Source organism: Cololabis saira, chromosome 2, assembly GCF_033807715.1.
Source record: "Cololabis saira isolate AMF1-May2022 chromosome 2, fColSai1.1, whole genome shotgun sequence".
In the NCBI taxonomy this organism is placed as follows: domain Eukaryota; kingdom Metazoa; phylum Chordata; class Actinopteri; order Beloniformes; family Belonidae; genus Cololabis; species Cololabis saira.
Window position 1 is genome coordinate 5,721,976 of NC_084588.1, and position 17,020 is coordinate 5,738,995.

At 43.6% G+C, this 17,020-nt stretch overlaps 2 protein-coding genes and 1 long non-coding RNA gene across 3 annotated transcripts; 1 reads left to right on the forward strand and 2 right to left on the reverse strand.

Moving 5' to 3' along the window:
* Positions 1–27: 27 nt before the first annotated feature.
* LOC133457552 (uncharacterized) lies at positions 28–1,021 on the forward strand. Its single transcript, XR_009783867.1, has 3 exons — positions 28–111; positions 791–834; positions 947–1,021. It is a non-coding gene; the product is annotated as an uncharacterized LOC133457552 (long non-coding RNA).
* A 5,771-nt stretch (positions 1,022–6,792) lies between these two features.
* Positions 6,793–7,816, reverse strand: LOC133457539 (putative nuclease HARBI1). Its single transcript, XM_061736902.1, has 3 exons — positions 7,645–7,816; positions 7,064–7,441; positions 6,793–6,935 (listed from the first exon to the last, which is right to left on the reverse strand). The coding sequence occupies exons 1-3, from the start codon at positions 7,763–7,765 to the stop codon at positions 6,916–6,918; spliced, it is 519 nt and encodes a 172-aa protein (XP_061592886.1). The 5' UTR covers positions 7,766–7,816; the 3' UTR covers positions 6,793–6,915.
* A 2,189-nt stretch (positions 7,817–10,005) lies between these two features.
* On the reverse strand, positions 10,006–16,158 carry LOC133457483 (uncharacterized). Its single transcript, XM_061736811.1, has 5 exons — positions 15,976–16,158; positions 14,690–14,926; positions 14,347–14,571; positions 12,667–12,736; positions 10,006–11,205 (listed from the first exon to the last, which is right to left on the reverse strand). Exons 1-5 carry the CDS (start codon positions 16,075–16,077, stop codon positions 10,139–10,141), a joined length of 1,701 nt encoding a protein of 566 aa, XP_061592795.1. The 5' UTR covers positions 16,078–16,158; the 3' UTR covers positions 10,006–10,138.
* Between the last annotated feature and the right edge of the window lie 862 nt (positions 16,159–17,020).

Consider the following 17,020-nt stretch of genomic DNA (forward strand, 5'->3'; position numbering starts at 1 on the left):
GGGTACTGCAGCTAACAGTGAAGCCGGCACGGGAGCGCGCACAGACCCCTCACAGCACTGAGTTGTGATAGTGACGTGTGCAAAACCTCGTCAATCATGTCAAGCGACGAAGTAAGTAACTAACAATGTTCATTTTAGTCTAACTTTATTTCCTTGACAACATTAGGATATTTATTTAGCAAAATGACGGTTGTAATGTAAGTTTACCTTTCACTGGCCAAATGGTGAGTAAAACATTTCACGAGCCAATAAGCCTTATTGTTTTGTTACTGATGAGTGAAGCTTACTTTCCTCCTCTGGTTGTATTTTACGAGCATTTAGCTTTGTGTCTGCAGCCAAATTCAGACTTTGCTAATTGCCAACATAGTTAGTACAATGCTTGCTAAAAAGCTGATGAGTAATATAATGAGGTAAGTTTGCAGTAACCTGCAAACAAGTCACCTTTTGGGTACATTCATTTTTTTTGTCAACAGGCTAGGTAGTAGAAGTGAATGAAGAGGGTTTTAGTTTTGTACGTTGTCACCTTTTTCACTTTGCAGGCTGAACTATCATGAAACAGCATCCAATGTGTGATGTCTCATTTATTGTGTCAAGTTACTGAGATAATTTGTGAAACCATTTCCATCATATGACAATATGAATGCTATCAATAGCACTGCACCATGACAACGTAAATACAAGAAAGAGAAAAATGTCAATGTTGAATCTGAATAAAAATTACATCAAATAAAGTCATAACATTCCTTTGCGGATAATACATATGTTCTTATTGTCATTGTTTCTGTTTCAGGATTTTGATTCGAGCTTCGAGCTGCCAGCTTAGCTGAGATGCAGGTTGGTTATAGCTATTATTTATAATAATCTTGTTATATGAATGAGTCTAGGAGCACACATACTTGAAATATTAATCTATCTCTGTAAATCTATTTCCTTGATCAATTTCTAGACGGCTTTACAGCATCTGAGCCAGGAGGAGAGGGATGTCCTCCTTCAGTCGGTGGTGACTCGTCTTCCAGGGGTGATGCTGGACACCCTCGAGTTCCGGCACCAGACACCAGGACCACATCATCCAGACACAGGGCAGCCTGCGTGGTGCACCTGCTTGAACTGCCGACGCATGCCAACACAGTTGGAAAACCTGTGCTGTCGGCAGGCTCCAGACCACTGTCTGAGCAGGAGTGCCCACCTGGAGCTGTACTGTCTGGATGAGGGTATGCTGCGTCTGGTGAGGATGACGTGGAACGACATCTTCGCTCTGGAGGACAGTCAAGAAGTGGGCAGTGACAATCGAGAGTTTCGGTTCGCTGTCTACCGGCAATTCACCATCTGGCAACATGGGCGTCTGGGAGGAGGCAACCGGAGACCAATACCAAGCTGTTGTGTCCTAAGAATCAGGGCTAAATTTCCCGACCCATTTGGGCAGTACACGGGATACAAGGAAGCCCCATTTAGGGTGGCTGACTAAAAGAGAAAACAGTTATGTGCAATATATATTTTTTATTTTCATTATTTATTGGAAATGCATGTTGTTGAATTTTTTTTAATTATTTATTTATATGTTCATAATAAAAAATGTGTGGAAGATGATACTGTCTTGTCTTCTCCCTTTCTTGCTTCATGTAGCTGAGGCCTTTATGGAGAGAAGAGAACAGTAGCGTTAGAACATAACAAAAATGCCTCATAATCTAATCTGGTGATTGTTATTTTCAATAACCTTGGGATATCAGATATAAATAATTGCTTGGTGCAAATAATTTTACCATTAGAAATGGAAGTTCCTGACTTGAAAATGAATTAGCAGTGTATTACAAATGGTGATAGTGAGCAGAAGATTTCAAAGAGGTATTGTTTGACCTGAGCTCCACAACAACAATTATTTTCAGACAGGAACATGTGCATGGAGTGCTGCTTGGGTATTGCCAAAAAGTGTATCCCTCGGGTGCTCTTCATTCGGGGAGATCCATAAAATGTTGTAGACAGAAAACTGAGGCACTTCTGAGGGTAAGATTAATTAAAATGCTTTTATTGGTGCATGGCTAATCTATTAAAAGCGTGTCTACGCGTTTCAGCCAAACTGGCCTTCGTCAGGACAGAAGTGAAAAAAGAAAGAAAGAAGAAGTTTTCACTTCTGTCCTGACGAAGGCCAGTTTGGCTGAAACACGTAGACACGCTTTTAATAGATTAGCCATGCACCAATAAAAGCATTTTAATTAATCTTATCCTCAGAAGTGCCTCAGTTCTCTGTCTACAACAACAATTATTTGAAATGTGTGATGTAGGTGAACGATATACCTGACCTCTGCGAACTTGGGTCCGGACCAGTTCTGCTGTTGGGGGGGGGGGACAACTCCCGCAAGATTTCCAAGGCGCCTTGGGTCATCCTGTGACAGTTTGGCTCTCCTTGGGAGCCCCCCTCCATCCATACGTTTCCTCAGGATGCAACACTGCAGCTCAGGGATGTAGCTGTAGTCTTTTGCTACCTTTACCGCTTGGACACGGTAATTGCGTGACTTCTTGCTGTAGAGTCTCCTAAATCTAAAAGACAACAATATAAAGATTTACAACATGTCTCCCTCTCTCCCCTACCTTTGTTGGTAAATGGTTGTCAAACAATACTTCAACCAAATAATTTATGTACATTTTACAATTTACAATTTATTACATTTTAATAAATCAGCACATTGGACAAGATATTCAGTATTATTCAGTTGTCCTGTACATCAATAAAATGTAAGACTTACGATAACTCATTATTCCGGTCAATGTAATCTGGTCGGTGATTGTGGTGGTTGTAATCTAAAGCAGCGAGAAGACACCTTGCTTCATAAACCGGAGGAGAGAAGGCAAACCTGTGTGTGCGTGGAGTGGGAGGAGACAACAGAAGTAATATAAGTTCAACCAAATAAATTCTTCCATCCTCTTGGGCATAAGGCTCGCTTGTCACATGTCTTTTCATTTGTATGGGACCAGGATAAATCAATAATTTCAAATCAGTAATTATAATAAAGACTGAATAAATCATCACAAAATCAAATTACCTTTTTCCAGCATACATCAAGATGCAGTTCTGGAAACTCTCCAGTTCTGAAGTTGACCTGTAATGTAAAACAAAGCTAAAACTTTAGAAGATTATTGTTATAATTCCATCTTTTTATGATTTGTAATGTGTCAGGTTTCATACTGATACTATAGCTGTTCTGCTAATATAAAAAATCTTATTAATTTACTGTTGGATTGGAACCATTTACATCCAGTTCTATTCTGTAATCAAAAAACCAAAATATAAACATGAATGTGCAATAAAGTAGACATTGGAGATGAAAAGATGTGGAGATTTGTTGAATTTTTCAACTCACACACTGTTGAGCAAGTTGTTCGCTCGTTCCTCATCCAGTATAATAGCATCCACTGCAAGATCCATGGATTTGAAACTACAGACAATACAAGTATGTTCATAAAGATTATTACTGGTATCGTTACTACAAAGCAAAAATGGAGCAAAATCCATCTCCCCTAAACTCACTCAACAAATACCACAAACCTGCCCTGGATTATAAATAAAATAAATAAATAAATAAATAAATGTACTATAACATTTGTCATGAACACATTTACCTTTCTTCCAAAGGATCCAAAGCTTGGTCCTCACTCATTGCCTCCCTGTCAAGACAATGTCAAGAATGTAATCAGTGATGTTTGTGTAGTTGTCAAGTGTGGCTAAATACATGATTACTATGTGTAATGTAATATCAGCACTTTATGCTGTTTTAGTCATTTTTTTTCAATGTTTGTCTAACTAAAAACATACTCTCATACCCTCAGACACAGGTTCAATTGGAGATAACCGATGACAGAGTTTAGCAGCTTTTCCCTTGCTGGGTGTTGAGACTTTCCTCTCCATACTTCCCAGAGTAGCTGCTTCAGGGGGGTCCTTCTTCTTATATCTTAAAAAAAACAACATTTTACACTCTTAGTCAGACCGCATATGTAAACAAGCTGGCTGTAACTAATGCTGCGTTCCATTTGTCCTCGGAAGTCGGAATTTCCCAGTTCCCAGTCGGAATTTTCAACTGGAACGCCCCTCGAAGTGGGATTTCCTACTGGGAAAGTGGGAGAGTCTTCACCACCCCCGAGTTACCATTCCAAGATGGCTGCCATTCCCAGTTCCCAGTTCCGATCTCCGAAGTAAATGGAACGCGGCATTAGCTACCTTTGTGTCTTTCATTTTCGGTCAGAACAAACATGGCTAAATACTTTTGCCTGCAAAAACAAAAACTATAATGATGATGATGATGAACCGAGTCTTGTGCAATACAAAATACGGAGAAAGACCGGAGAATGAATAGTGAATGAACGGAGCGATGAATAAATGAATGTATGGAAACTGAGCTTTTTGCCATTACGGTTGATATAGTGTGAGAGGCTTGGGGTTGATATGTGTAAGTGGCTAATGTTACTACACAACAACAAACAAGTATGCTCCACAGCTGTGGACTAAGTTACTTCTTTGCGGCTAACGCTACTTAGCACGTTAGGCCACTCCGACTCCTTGGTAATCTCATGTGATTTTCAAATCAAGCTCTAAATATGACTTACAATGTTATCTTACCTGGTCAGTAGGAAATGAGCCATGTCAGCATCTGTTTTCAGTCCCAGTTGAAGTTGAAGCTGCCTCCATGACTCAAACGCATATCCAATGTTTACTCGTTTGCTTATCCGTGTTAACTCGTAATTTCTTTTCGACTCGCGACTTGTCTCTGATAAAGGCTTCGTTTTCTTCTTGGTAGCACTTTTTAGTGGGCTTTGAGTGGCGCTGGGTCGTTCCATGTCTACCCAAACAGAAGTTTGGATCCACCGCGCTCGTCTTCTTCCTGAATCTAAGCCCAGCGCCGTCGAGAACGCGCATACAGCATCATGTCACGTCACATCCGCAGCCCAGCGCGGGAAAATCGGGACCGACTTGCAGCACATTTTGAAAAAAAAAAAAACAGCCTCAAGCTCCTTTAAAATGAATTGTATTTTATTAATTAATGACATATTTCATTCTAATTTTAATTAATTAATGACACATTTAATTAATTAATGATATATTTCATTCCCATTTTAATTAATTAATGATGTATTTATTTATTTAATTTTGGCACAAAAAATCCTCCATATGAGACGAGGTGGATAAAATATAAAAAAGCCTTTATTAAAAGATGGCTGCCAACATGTTTCGGCCTATCTGGCCTTCATCAGGGCAAAAGCAATACAAAGAAAGGAACCCGTATAAATAGCCACAGGTGTGGTAATGAGCACAGGTGAAAATAATCACTCATCATGGCGAAAACACAAGTGAACCATATAGCAACATTTAAGGTGGTATGGGGAGTTAAACTCATCACAACAAATAATCATTGGAATAAAACATCCATATAGTACACAAAAAAAGCGCTGCACGTATGAGCAAAAATGTCTAAAACCTGTGTGCAGAAAGGTCTGAAAAAGAAAAAAGAAACACTACACAATATGAAACCAAAATCAAAAGGAAAGAACATGACAAGCTGACAAGGGATGGCATATAATTAAAATAGGCTACAGTAGGCATGACCACAAGGCTACAAGACAAGCAAGACTATACCGATGACGTGCTTGTGTTAATAAAATATATAACATTTTAATAACATAAAAATAAAACAGCTACACAACATAAACTCCGTTCATTTGGAAGTCATAACGGTGCCTTAACGAGCGTTTGACTTGAACGTGCTCTGGATGTGCTCGCCGTGTAATGGCGGCCATCCGGGAACTTTCCGTTTCTTACACCATTTTATACAAAATAAAGCAAATAAACAGTTTGAACTTTCTTCCTACGTCACTGTAGACAGAAAGGCAACAACAGAAAACAACATTCTCCGGGCCTCAAACCGTATACTGACCTGTAAAAAGCAGGTGGAGTGCGGAGCAATTAAAGCACGATGCGTCTCTGTTCTCCGCCAGGTCATTTCTGAAGTGGCAGCGGCAGGTGCAATTCAATTTTCAATTCAATTCAATTTTATTTGTACAGCGTCTAATACACCAGGGGCCTCATGTACTAAGAGTGCGTGGATTTCAACGTGAATCCGTGCGTGGAATTAACAAGACCGCAAAAATTCATATGTACAAAGCTGTGCGTACGCCCAAATCCACGCAGTTTTCTCTGTACATCACAATCAGCGTGGAATTGAGCGCACATGCGGGAGCGCAAAACTCCGCCCTGACGCATGATCATGAGTATAAAACAGCAAGTGCAAATCGGCCAAATAAACTTTAGAAATGGCAAAAGCAACCAAAAAGAGAAGATACACAGAGTGTGAGCTGGAAACGCTTTTAACAGAGGTGGAGGCCAGGAAGACCGTCCTTTTTGGCTCCCTGTCCTCTGGGATAAATACAAAGAAGAAAAAAGGCGAGTGGGATCTTGTGGCTGTGTCCGTAAACGCTGTGGGGTCGGAGCACCGCAGCCCACAGGAATTAAAAAAGAAGTGGTCGGACATAAAGATGGAGGTAAAGAGGAGAGCGGCTGCACACCGGCGAAGTGCGGCCATGACGGGTGGTGGAGCAGGAACGGAGGCGCTCACCCCTTTTGAGGAGCGCGTGTGCGCAATCGTGGGTGAGACCGTCCTCACAGGATTCCTATCTGTCCCTGAGGGCGACTCCGTCTCATTTGAGCAGCCAAATGAAGGTAAATTAACTCCAAGTGTACCATAACCCACAGTGAAGTAAACTTATTTATGCTTGCATTGAAATAATAGACTCGAGTGACTGAAGTGATATTGTTACAATTTTATTCAGATGATGCCGAACCGGGAACCTCGGGGGTCACAGCCTCCTCCCTCCCATCTGAGGAACCCCGCGCCACCGCTGCCTCCGATCCTGAGGCCCGTCCGACCGGCCTCATGCTGACGCAGGCGGTCCTGGATATTCACGACAGGATCAGTCGGGGAATTGACCAACTAAATGCAACCATGTCACGCATTGCTGACTCACTGGAGCAGATCACTACTAAAATAATAATAACTAAAATAAACGTTAAAAAATTAACCTTGACTGAGTTTCCCATCTATAGTGTCAATGACACGTTGTCGGGCCCGAATGGCAGCTGCATGAGGTTGCACAAGGGGGGGTGCTGGCTCTGGCTTGTTTGCCGGCTCCTCCACCTCTGCCAGTGGGACGCCATGGCGGTTCGCCAGATTGTGCAAGGTGGCACAAGCAATAATGATGCGGCCCACCTTGTCGGGGCGGTACAGCAGCATCCCCCCGCTCCTGTCCAGGCAGCGCCACCGACATTTCAGCTGCCCGATCGCTCGCTCTACAACAGCTCTAGTGATGGTATGAGCGTGGTTGTAAGCGAGTTCTCGGGCAGTCTGGGGGTTGGTGAGGGGGGTCATCAACCACCCCTTCAGTGGATAGCCGCTGTCACCTGATGGGTTGTCAATAGACACATTAATGAATAGAATAGACTTCATTGATCTCCCAGAGGAGAAATTCAATCCTGCAGCAGCCGAAACACACACACACGCTCAACGGTCTATACAACTAAATTAAAAAATGGAAATAACCAATAAATAATAACTGAAGAACTGTGAAGTGGCTTTATTTTCGACATTGTAAGCGATCACTTACCAAGGAGCCATCCATCCCGCACCCTGCCAGCTTGGAGCCTCATCCCCATCAGGCTGTTGGCGAGGATGAAGGAGTCGTGGGTGGAGCCAGGCCACCTTGCCACAACATTTGTGAAGCGCATCTGTGCGTCACATATGATCTGCACGTTGATGGAATGAAAGTTTTTGCGATTGACATACGCAAATTCATCCACCGATGGCACCTTTATTGCAATGTGTGTGCAGTCAATCACACCGATTACATTAGGGAAACCGGCAATTGCTGCAAATTGCGTTTTAATATTTGCAAGGTCAGCTGCACCATACGGGAATCTGATGTACCTGCCGAACTTGCGGATGATCCCGTCCCATACAGCTGGCATTGCACGGCTCAGTGCGGACTGGCTTATTCCTGACCGGTCTGCCAACTCGCGCTGGTAGGACCCGGTAGCCAGGAAACCAAGTGTGGTCAGCACTTGCAGGGGGACAGGTAGTGCGTGGCTCCTCCTTGTGCTCCTCTCCAAACTGGGACCCAACTCAGCACAGAGTTCCAAGAGGATTGCTCTTGGAAATCTGAAACGGCTGACCAGCCAGTCATCATCGTGGGCCAGTAAATCAGTGTGGTCCCTGAAGATGCGCTCCCTCCTGATTCTCCCATTATTGCAGTCGTCTACCACGAGCAGTACTGCCATTGTGATTTGCACAGGTTACGTTGTCCTGCGCCGACCTTTATATGTTCAGACCATGTGGTTAATTGTGTAATTGGTGCAGTTCCACCCGTGTGTCACTTATTTGATGATTGGGGACTGTCGTGTCCTTCATGTGGTCGTGAACTTATTGTTGACGTCACGTTTCCTCATATTCTGCACTTCACTGCATCACCAGTGAGTGTCGCCAACGGACAGAACCTCAGAAAAGTGCGTGTAACAGCGTTGATGTGTGAGTGCCGGACCGCAGCTTTCTACGTTCACGTCATTCTTTGTACATCCGACCGTGAGCGTTGAAAGTGGCGTACGCACGTTTTTTGTGCGCCGCACTCTTAGTACATAAGGCCCCAGATGTTTTCTCTAGATGCTTTCCAGAGACCCAGAACATAAACCCCCCAGCAATTATTACATAAACAATGGCAGGTAAAAACTCCCCTAGTGGGAGAAAAGCCTGGTGCACCTCTTTTACCGAACCCCGGAAGAGTTATTTAATTTCAAATAAAATACATGAAAATAAAAATACACATCTTAATGAAGGTGTCCCATTCGTACACATTCTTAACCAAAATCACATTATTGTGACCAGAGCCGTCTGGGAGATTTGCAAGGCCCTGTGCGAAATGGCCGGGAGGGGTCCACGCGGATGAAATTTTTGGGTTTTTCGGGTCGGATCGGTTGTCTATATGCGCAATTTTAACTCTCCAATTAGCAAAATACTGGATACAAACACATACACACGTTTCATTATGAAGCATTGCATTGACAAGACATGACAAGTCATGAATACATGAATCAAATCAGCCTGTTACTGAGAGACTTATATATTAGTGACATAGGGGCCTAACTCAACTGACATTATATAGTGTGTGATTCATTCCAGTTCTAAACAAAACAAAATCGCCCCATAAGTTAACACATTAACAACATGCTTATGCATATAAGTCGTAATCTTCTCAAATTATAGAAGCTAAATAAATGAAAACCAAAAATATGTGCCTGGACTGCCTCGGGGCGGGGCACACTCAGTGCGTGGGGAAACCCCAGCGGCAGACAGGCAATGACGTAGCAGGGCTATAACAACTTCAAAGAACACAATCAGCAAGCAATAACGATCAATGAGCACTTAACTCGGTGGCTACAGTGGGAAGCCCCGGCGCCGGTGCTGCTATCTTCCCCCGCCTCATCATCATCTGGGCTTGCCTCGACGTGGGGCCCCGCGGCTGCTTGAGACCCGGTCGGATCGGTGATTTTTGTAAGGAATTTATCAAACGAGCCTTTCAGAGAGGCATTAAACTCTTCCATTTTCTTTAGTTTTTTTCTTTTTTCATCCCCTGATGGAAATTTCCTGAATCTGTCTCGTTCTCTCGACATTGTGTGACAGTTTGTTCCAACTCCACCCGTCTGGATCAGAGCACCTTGTGTCTGCGCTTGGTCTGACGCAGTTGTATTGAACAACAGACACGCGCAGCTGCGCAGCGACATCAATCAGCAAGCACATCATTGCACATATATTTATTGATATGCACAGACTAGTACACATTTAGGTCTGTAATGGAACGTGACTGTTGATATTTATAAGGGAAAGAAGGAAAAAAAAAAAAAAAAAAAAAAAACAGCCCATAGCGGGAGGCCCTGTGCGGTCGCACGGTTCGCACACTCCCTTGCGGCGGCCCCGATTTTGACCACTCCCTCACAGGGGTGTTACATTAACAGCATCACTATTGGGACTATTTGTGCTCAGGCTTTTCACATGTAAGAGAGAAATGTGCAGACTGAGATGCAATCGTAAAAACCCTTGTTCTTCTCCCTTTAATTCTTTTCCAGCTTCTGTAACACAGCTTGTCTCTTGTCAGTGACAGCCTTGTATGCCTTTTTTACAGCCTCCGTTGGTGTTTTTGCCCCCACAGCTGCATCGTGTCCAGCCTTACCTCCAATTATTCCTCCAGCCACTGCTGCAGTTCCTATAGCCACACCACCGGCTATCGCTCCAGTAGTGAGTGCTACCTCTCCAGCAGCCAATACTACAGGACCCACTAATGAGATTCCTCCAGGGATTTTCTTGAATACATATCTGATCATGGCTTCCACACCAAAAAAAGCCCCTAACAGAACTCCTGTTGCAATTCCTGCCAGTTGGATCAAAAATTGATTGGACACATTTGCTTGTGCCAGTTTTCTAATCTCCTGTAGGGCTAAGTGTCCCAATGACGCTCTAATCCGCCCTTCCTGTTTCCGGATTACTTTCTCCACATTCTGCAAAAATGTGTTGGTGTAGCACGCGCCGTCTTTTTCTTTCACCATCTTGTCTATTGTCTGAAGTAAGGCCTCCAGCTGGAGCTGGTTGCTCCTGTAATTATTCTGACCTTTATTATTCCAGTATTTATTGTCAAAGACGTGGCACCGGCCGCCACACTTCACCACTAAATCCCGCAGATCTTTATTCTGACTGACAAACTCTTCAATTTTGGTCCCTTTCTCGAGCTGATCACCGTGAGTGAAGACAACGACGGCGTATTTTAAAGCATCTTCTGAGAAATGCTTGCATATTTCACCGACGATCTCCTGCTCATGCGTTGTGAATTTTTCCACTTTAAGCACAATGAGGAAAACGTGAGGCCCAGGAGAGCAAGTCGTCATGGAGCTTATGATCTCACGGTTCAGCTCCTCCTCGGGCCTTCTAGTGTCGAAGAAACCCGGCGTGTCGACCAGTGTGATGCTCTTTCCACTGATGCTCTTGGTCTCAACTTGGCACTGGTTCGTTCCAGAGTTTGCGCTATTGTTTGCGGTGAAAAGCTGCTCCCCAAATATGGTGTTGGCCAAGTGGCTTTTCCCAGAGCCTGTTTTTCCCAGTAAAACGATCCTCTTTGTCGTTGAGTCTTAAGAAAAAAGAAGATGACTGATAAGTGCATTTGTTATTGTCTCACTAAGTTATAGTTTCACCAATATAATGTCTATTTATATTTCTGTCTACAGATAAGATATCAAATAATGTTTTTCAAGTGTGAGAATCCTCTTCTCCACTACACGTCACATGTAAAATCTAAGACTCGAGTATTCAACTGTTTTAAACAGGAACCAAACATCACAGGATTGAAGGATATTTATGGCGAGAAAATAAAACACCATTTTGGTCACAATTGCTTTAAGTTCTCATGAGATGCTGAGACGTAAACAAAAATGTTAACTCTGGGTTGTTAAATCACAAGTGTACTGAAAATGGCCACTTTATTGGGTAAACCGGGTGCAAGCGATAAAGTAGCCGGTAAGTTTATGTACAGTTCATTTTGATCATCCCTGAAAAAAATCCACTTATTCCCAAACAGACTATCGAACCATCTTTCTTTTGGAACAGTTTCAACAAAAAGCCACATCAGCATCTCTTTAACTTTTTAGGGACAGTTAATTACAGAAGTAAATAAGTTAAAGGGGACCTATTATGAAAAACAGGTTTTTTCTTGCTTTAACATATATAAAGTGGTCTCCCCTCAGCCTGCCAACTCAGAGAAGGAGGAAAGTAACCAAATTCTGCAGTGTCTGTACAGCCACCTGGATGAGCCGTCCAGTGTCATGTGACTTCTACGAGCCGTTCAGATTCTGCGCATTTTCGTTACGTAACCAAAATGCAAATCACGCCCACAACTATAAAAGCGTGTAACTGCATGAGCGTCCGACTATCGTAGCACTGCGTGACATCGGACGCTCTCTGTCCATCTCCCTCCAGCAGCTGCCACTTTATTGAGGTTTTTGTAGTGAGATGAGGAGGAATCATAGAGATAACTTCTCATTTCAACTAACTGGATCAGCCGTTCCTCATCCGTGACTGTTTCCTACAGCGCTTTCAACCGGCTTTCAACGCGAGCGACAGGAAGAAAATAGAAGCAGGGCGTCCAACAAATGTTCAGCTCAAAAAGGCGTTGCTGCGTCCAGTTTGGACAGTCCAATAGAAAATAAAGCAAATGGGTGGATGGAGTTGATTTTGTCGCTGACGCTGCAGGACACGGTGTAAATCCGCTGGCCGGAGCTTCCGCCATTTTTTCATAGCGGTTTATCGCGTCATTCAGGCAGCCAATCAGCACAGTACCTCATTATCATATCCCCACCCACTCAGAATCCTGCATAGATAATGAGGTTAGAGAATCGGATGATAAAGACATGGCTCAGAGGCTGAATTTCTAATTTATTTAGCAAAAACAATCAAAAGCTTGTTTTAAGACATCCAAGGCCTGTTTAAAATAGGTATTAGATGCCATAATAGGTCCCCTTTAAGTTTAGCCTAAAAGAAAAAGAAATGTTAGGAAAAGATTGGATTCTAAATCCAGCTCTCTGTCTACACCCACCTTGATCATCTTTGTAGTCATTTTCAGTGATTTCTTTGTGTGTCACTGCTTCCTGGACAGACATGAAGGCCTGCAAACACAAGAAAGTGGAGGTTTACTATCAGTTCCAGCATACACTCATCTGCAAATTATGGTATTTTAAACTAATAGGTTTCATTATCAGATTGCATTTTTACAGCTGAGTGCAAGCTGCATGATTTTAAGTTGCCTCTGATTAATAAGAGTCGTCAACAGAAATATGGATTACACATGTCTATCCTTCAATGTGACTGCTGTCTACTAACCGACACTATGGAACCATTTATATGAGATGAAAAATGAATTCTTCAGGGGTCCCACGTTGGTTCCCTGTGGAATGCCCACTAAGGTAAAGCTGTTTTCACCGCAATCTTCCCAAGTTAAAAGACCCAACCATGTCTGTCAACCATCTAATATCCATAACAAACTTGGGCATTTCACATGGGGGCAACAAGGAATCTATTACTTGAAATTTCTTTCTTGTAGAGAGCAAGTAAGAGGTTATACCATGGTGCTTTGGTATTTTGCAACTATTTACTGATCTTTCTGGTCATCCCCCTCTCTGTGCTTGAAGCAGCAAAAAGACCTAAGTGACCATCTCGCACAGAAAGTAGATTTACAGTTTGATTAAAAGGTTGCCACACCTTTTGCTAGGTGCTCTTTCAAAATAAACCCCTCAGAAAGGGTCTGATAAATGTTTAAAAAAAGACGAATGGCAACAGTACCACACAACAACATCAGTGCAGGTTTGTGTATTGATCTAGTGTATGTGCATAAGTTAGGTGGAGGTCTGAGGTCGTAACATGTGTATGAGGGAGAGAGAGAGATGGTAGCATTTCAGAGACATTTTATTATTACTAAAAAAATGGATTAAGTTCCTGTATGATACTGCACAAGTGTTAATATACCTGAGTGATGCTTCCAAGTATTAATTTTACACGAAAAACCTAAAGTTGTCAGGGTTTGACACTTCCTGTTTTATTTTGAAACCCTTGTCTTTCTGTTTAAGTTCTAGTTTGACCTTCCTGTTTCCATCTGCCCTGATTGTCTGCACCTGTGTCTCGTTAACCCTTCTGTATATCTGGCCTTGTCTTTCCCTGCTCCCTGCTGGTCCGTACTGTTTCCTCCCTCCGTGTTTTCCACGTCAAGTTTTTTCATAGTTTTTGGGTCACTGTAGCACGGCGAGTGCTACGGGGCCCGACCGACAGGGCAGAGAGGACACGGAGTTTCAGTGCACAACCACTTTATTCACCAAACACCCAGGACACACGTGCTTCGGCTTCAGCAGCCTCTCCAACAGCCCCCTTTGCTGCTGTGCAGTCCCTTCTTATGAAGGCAGGCAGGGTGGAGAGGTTGATGGGACACACCTGTGTCCCATCACCTGAGTGGCTGCTGCTCCACCATGCCACATTCACGTTCTGGTTTTTGGTATCCTGCTCAGCAGCACTTTGGTTTTGTTTTGGACTAATAAATCACTGTTTTGGGAACTCCTGCCGTCTGGTCTCCTGCATCTGGGTCCTACTACAACCTCCCTGACAAAAGTTTTAAAACACCCTAACCTCAAAAGGAGAGACTTTCTCTTTACTTTTTATTGTTTCATAGGGGGGGACTTTGAAACCTCGTAAAAATGTGTATAATCTGTATATTTTGGCGTTTGGTTACCTCATAGGCTTCTTTATCACTGGGGTGTGTGACGATGCGGACCAGAAGGCTTGTGCTGCTGGTTCGAGTCTCTTCAAATGCACGGATTTCCTCCATTAAGACCCTGGCCACCACACTGTGAGGAAAACGCAGGGCGATACCGGCCCCAAGTACAGGCAGAGCCACAGATGCAAAGCCTCTGTTCTCACACGATGTCAGGATATTGTTAATGCCCAGTCTGAGAACCTGGAGATCAACATTTAATATTCAAGGACAAGCAGACGAAAGTACTATGTTGTGATAAATTGATCCATGCAGTGTTCTCACAATAAGAACATCTAATGAAAACACTCCAATATTCCACCTGCACTGTCGTTCCACTTTCATCACCGTCCCAGGGGATAAGGCTGAGGAAGAACACAGCATGAGTCGGCAGTCCAGGTAACCCCTCCACCAGTACCGAGTCGCCAGGCATCGCTTCTTCTCCTCCTACTTTCCTAAACCCATTGGTCAGCCAAGAGCCTGCCGCTTCATGAAGAATGTTTCCGACACGGGTAGAGAGAGGGTAGTCTCCGACCATTGGAGATACCAGGACATCTGCCTGAGAGAAGAATGGGACATGCAGAGACGTATGAACAACCAGGATCACTATATAATCTTTAAAGGTATAACAGGACATAAAACAGGACATGACATTTCTTTCCTGGTGGACATGAGCCCAACATTCACGTTACTCTAATCGCCCTTTTCCACTAGTACCTACTCAGCGCGCCACGGCTCGTCCCGCCTTGTCCCACCTCCACCCGCTTTGTCCTCGTTTGTTTTTCCACACCCAGGTGAGAAGTGAGCGGGTTGGAGTGAAACTGCTGTGACGCATTTGATTGTGTATCTTAAATGAAGAAGACAACAACACTAAAGATGTAGAACCTGGAGGAGATGATAGATGTGCTGCTGGGTCTGTGACTTGTGCTCGATATCAAATTCAAAAATGAGAGTGAGAGAAGCTTCAAGCGGCAATGTTTTTTTTTTATTATGTTCGTCAGTGCTGATGAGAGCCTGAATTATGGTTCCGCGTTAAATCGACGGCTAAGCCTACGGCGTACGGTGTGCGTCGCCGCGTACTCTACGCCGTAGGCTCTGCGTTGGTGTAATGCGGAACCATAAATCAGCCTTCAGTTGAGAGCCGCGAGCAGCTATGAAGAGACAGAGCTCTTGGTAGATCTGGTCGTTCCTTATCGCCCGTCTAGATCCCTTTTTAATTCTCTCATCAGCACCAGGTTTATGAACATCTGCACCTCAGAGATGGATCACCAAACAAACTTTTGTGCTGCCACTGCCTGTCGGATAAAATGAGGCTCTCGCCTCTGACTCCCCGCTTCCTGATTCAAACGTCTGACGGCCCCCCGACCAATCGGTGGCCTGTATTGTGATGACATCAGATACAGGGCCGACTCAGCACGCTTAGAAACTCGGCAGAATAGGTACAGAAAAAGTATCTACTTGGCCAGCCTCTACCCGTCTCGGCCCGTAGTGGAAAAGCGCAAGACGGAGGCGTGGCGGGTAGAAGCGCGCAGAGTAGGTACTAGTGGAAAAGGGCCATAATATTTGTACTGAACAACTTTCAAAGATTCAAATTCAAATGTTTCTCACCTGCTGCGTCTCGATGGTCCCCTGAACAATCTCAACCTGGACACCACCGACAGCAGCTCCGACAGCAGCTCCTCGTTCTGCTTCTTGACCAGCAGCATCCATCTGGGACGGGAACCAATAGAAACAAATACCTCCAGTTTCCTTCAAGGAACTGAAATATTTTTTTACCCTTTAGTCCTTTGCATTTCCACAGCAGTCTAATGTACTGGGTAAACCGACTTAAAAGCAGAATATCATCGATCCACTGATTACGGTGGCCGACAAGGGCCAAACGCACTGCAACGGCCTAATGCGTCTCAGTTAAGGAAAACGGCTTCAAGAAACCATCTTCAAAAGAAAAACGCTTCATAACCGGTCACTACAACCGGAAGTGCTCCAAAGCTGCAGGGGGCGCTCTCGGCGTAACAGCTCAATGGACAGACACACGGGATGTAGAGAGAGACCGAACAGCTGACTGAACCACAGTGTTTACATCGATTACGAAACGCTTCTGGTTGTAGTGACCGGTTATGAATCTTTTGAAGATGGTTTCTTGTTTTATATGGTTTTGTGCTTTGCACCGTTTCTCTATTTGCAGCGCGTTTGATGATGCTGCATTTGTCTTTGTTTTTTGCAGCACGTTTTTTCATTTGCACCACGTTCCTCCTTTTGTACCTCGTTTTGAGTTTGTGAATTTGAATGGTTTCTGTACTTGAAGCCGTTTTCCTTAACTGAGACGCATTAGGCCGTTGCAGTGTGTTTGGCCCTTGTCGGCCACTATAATCCACTGATGGACAAAAGTGGTAACATTTGGAAACAACCACGTCTGATGAGGTCACACATAACAGGACAGGTGGAAGCAACGCTCCGTACCCCAATAAAACAAAGACAAGACTACTTTGGACAATTCTGCTTACAAATGGTGCTGTCAAGCGAAAAAAAATTGAGAGTTTAAATAATTAAGATATGTAATCAATTAATCAAATTAATCTCTTTTTTAATCTCACCTAAAAATTGCTGAGAAAAGCCCTCAACTTGAGGTGTTTTCCTTTGAATTCATTACATT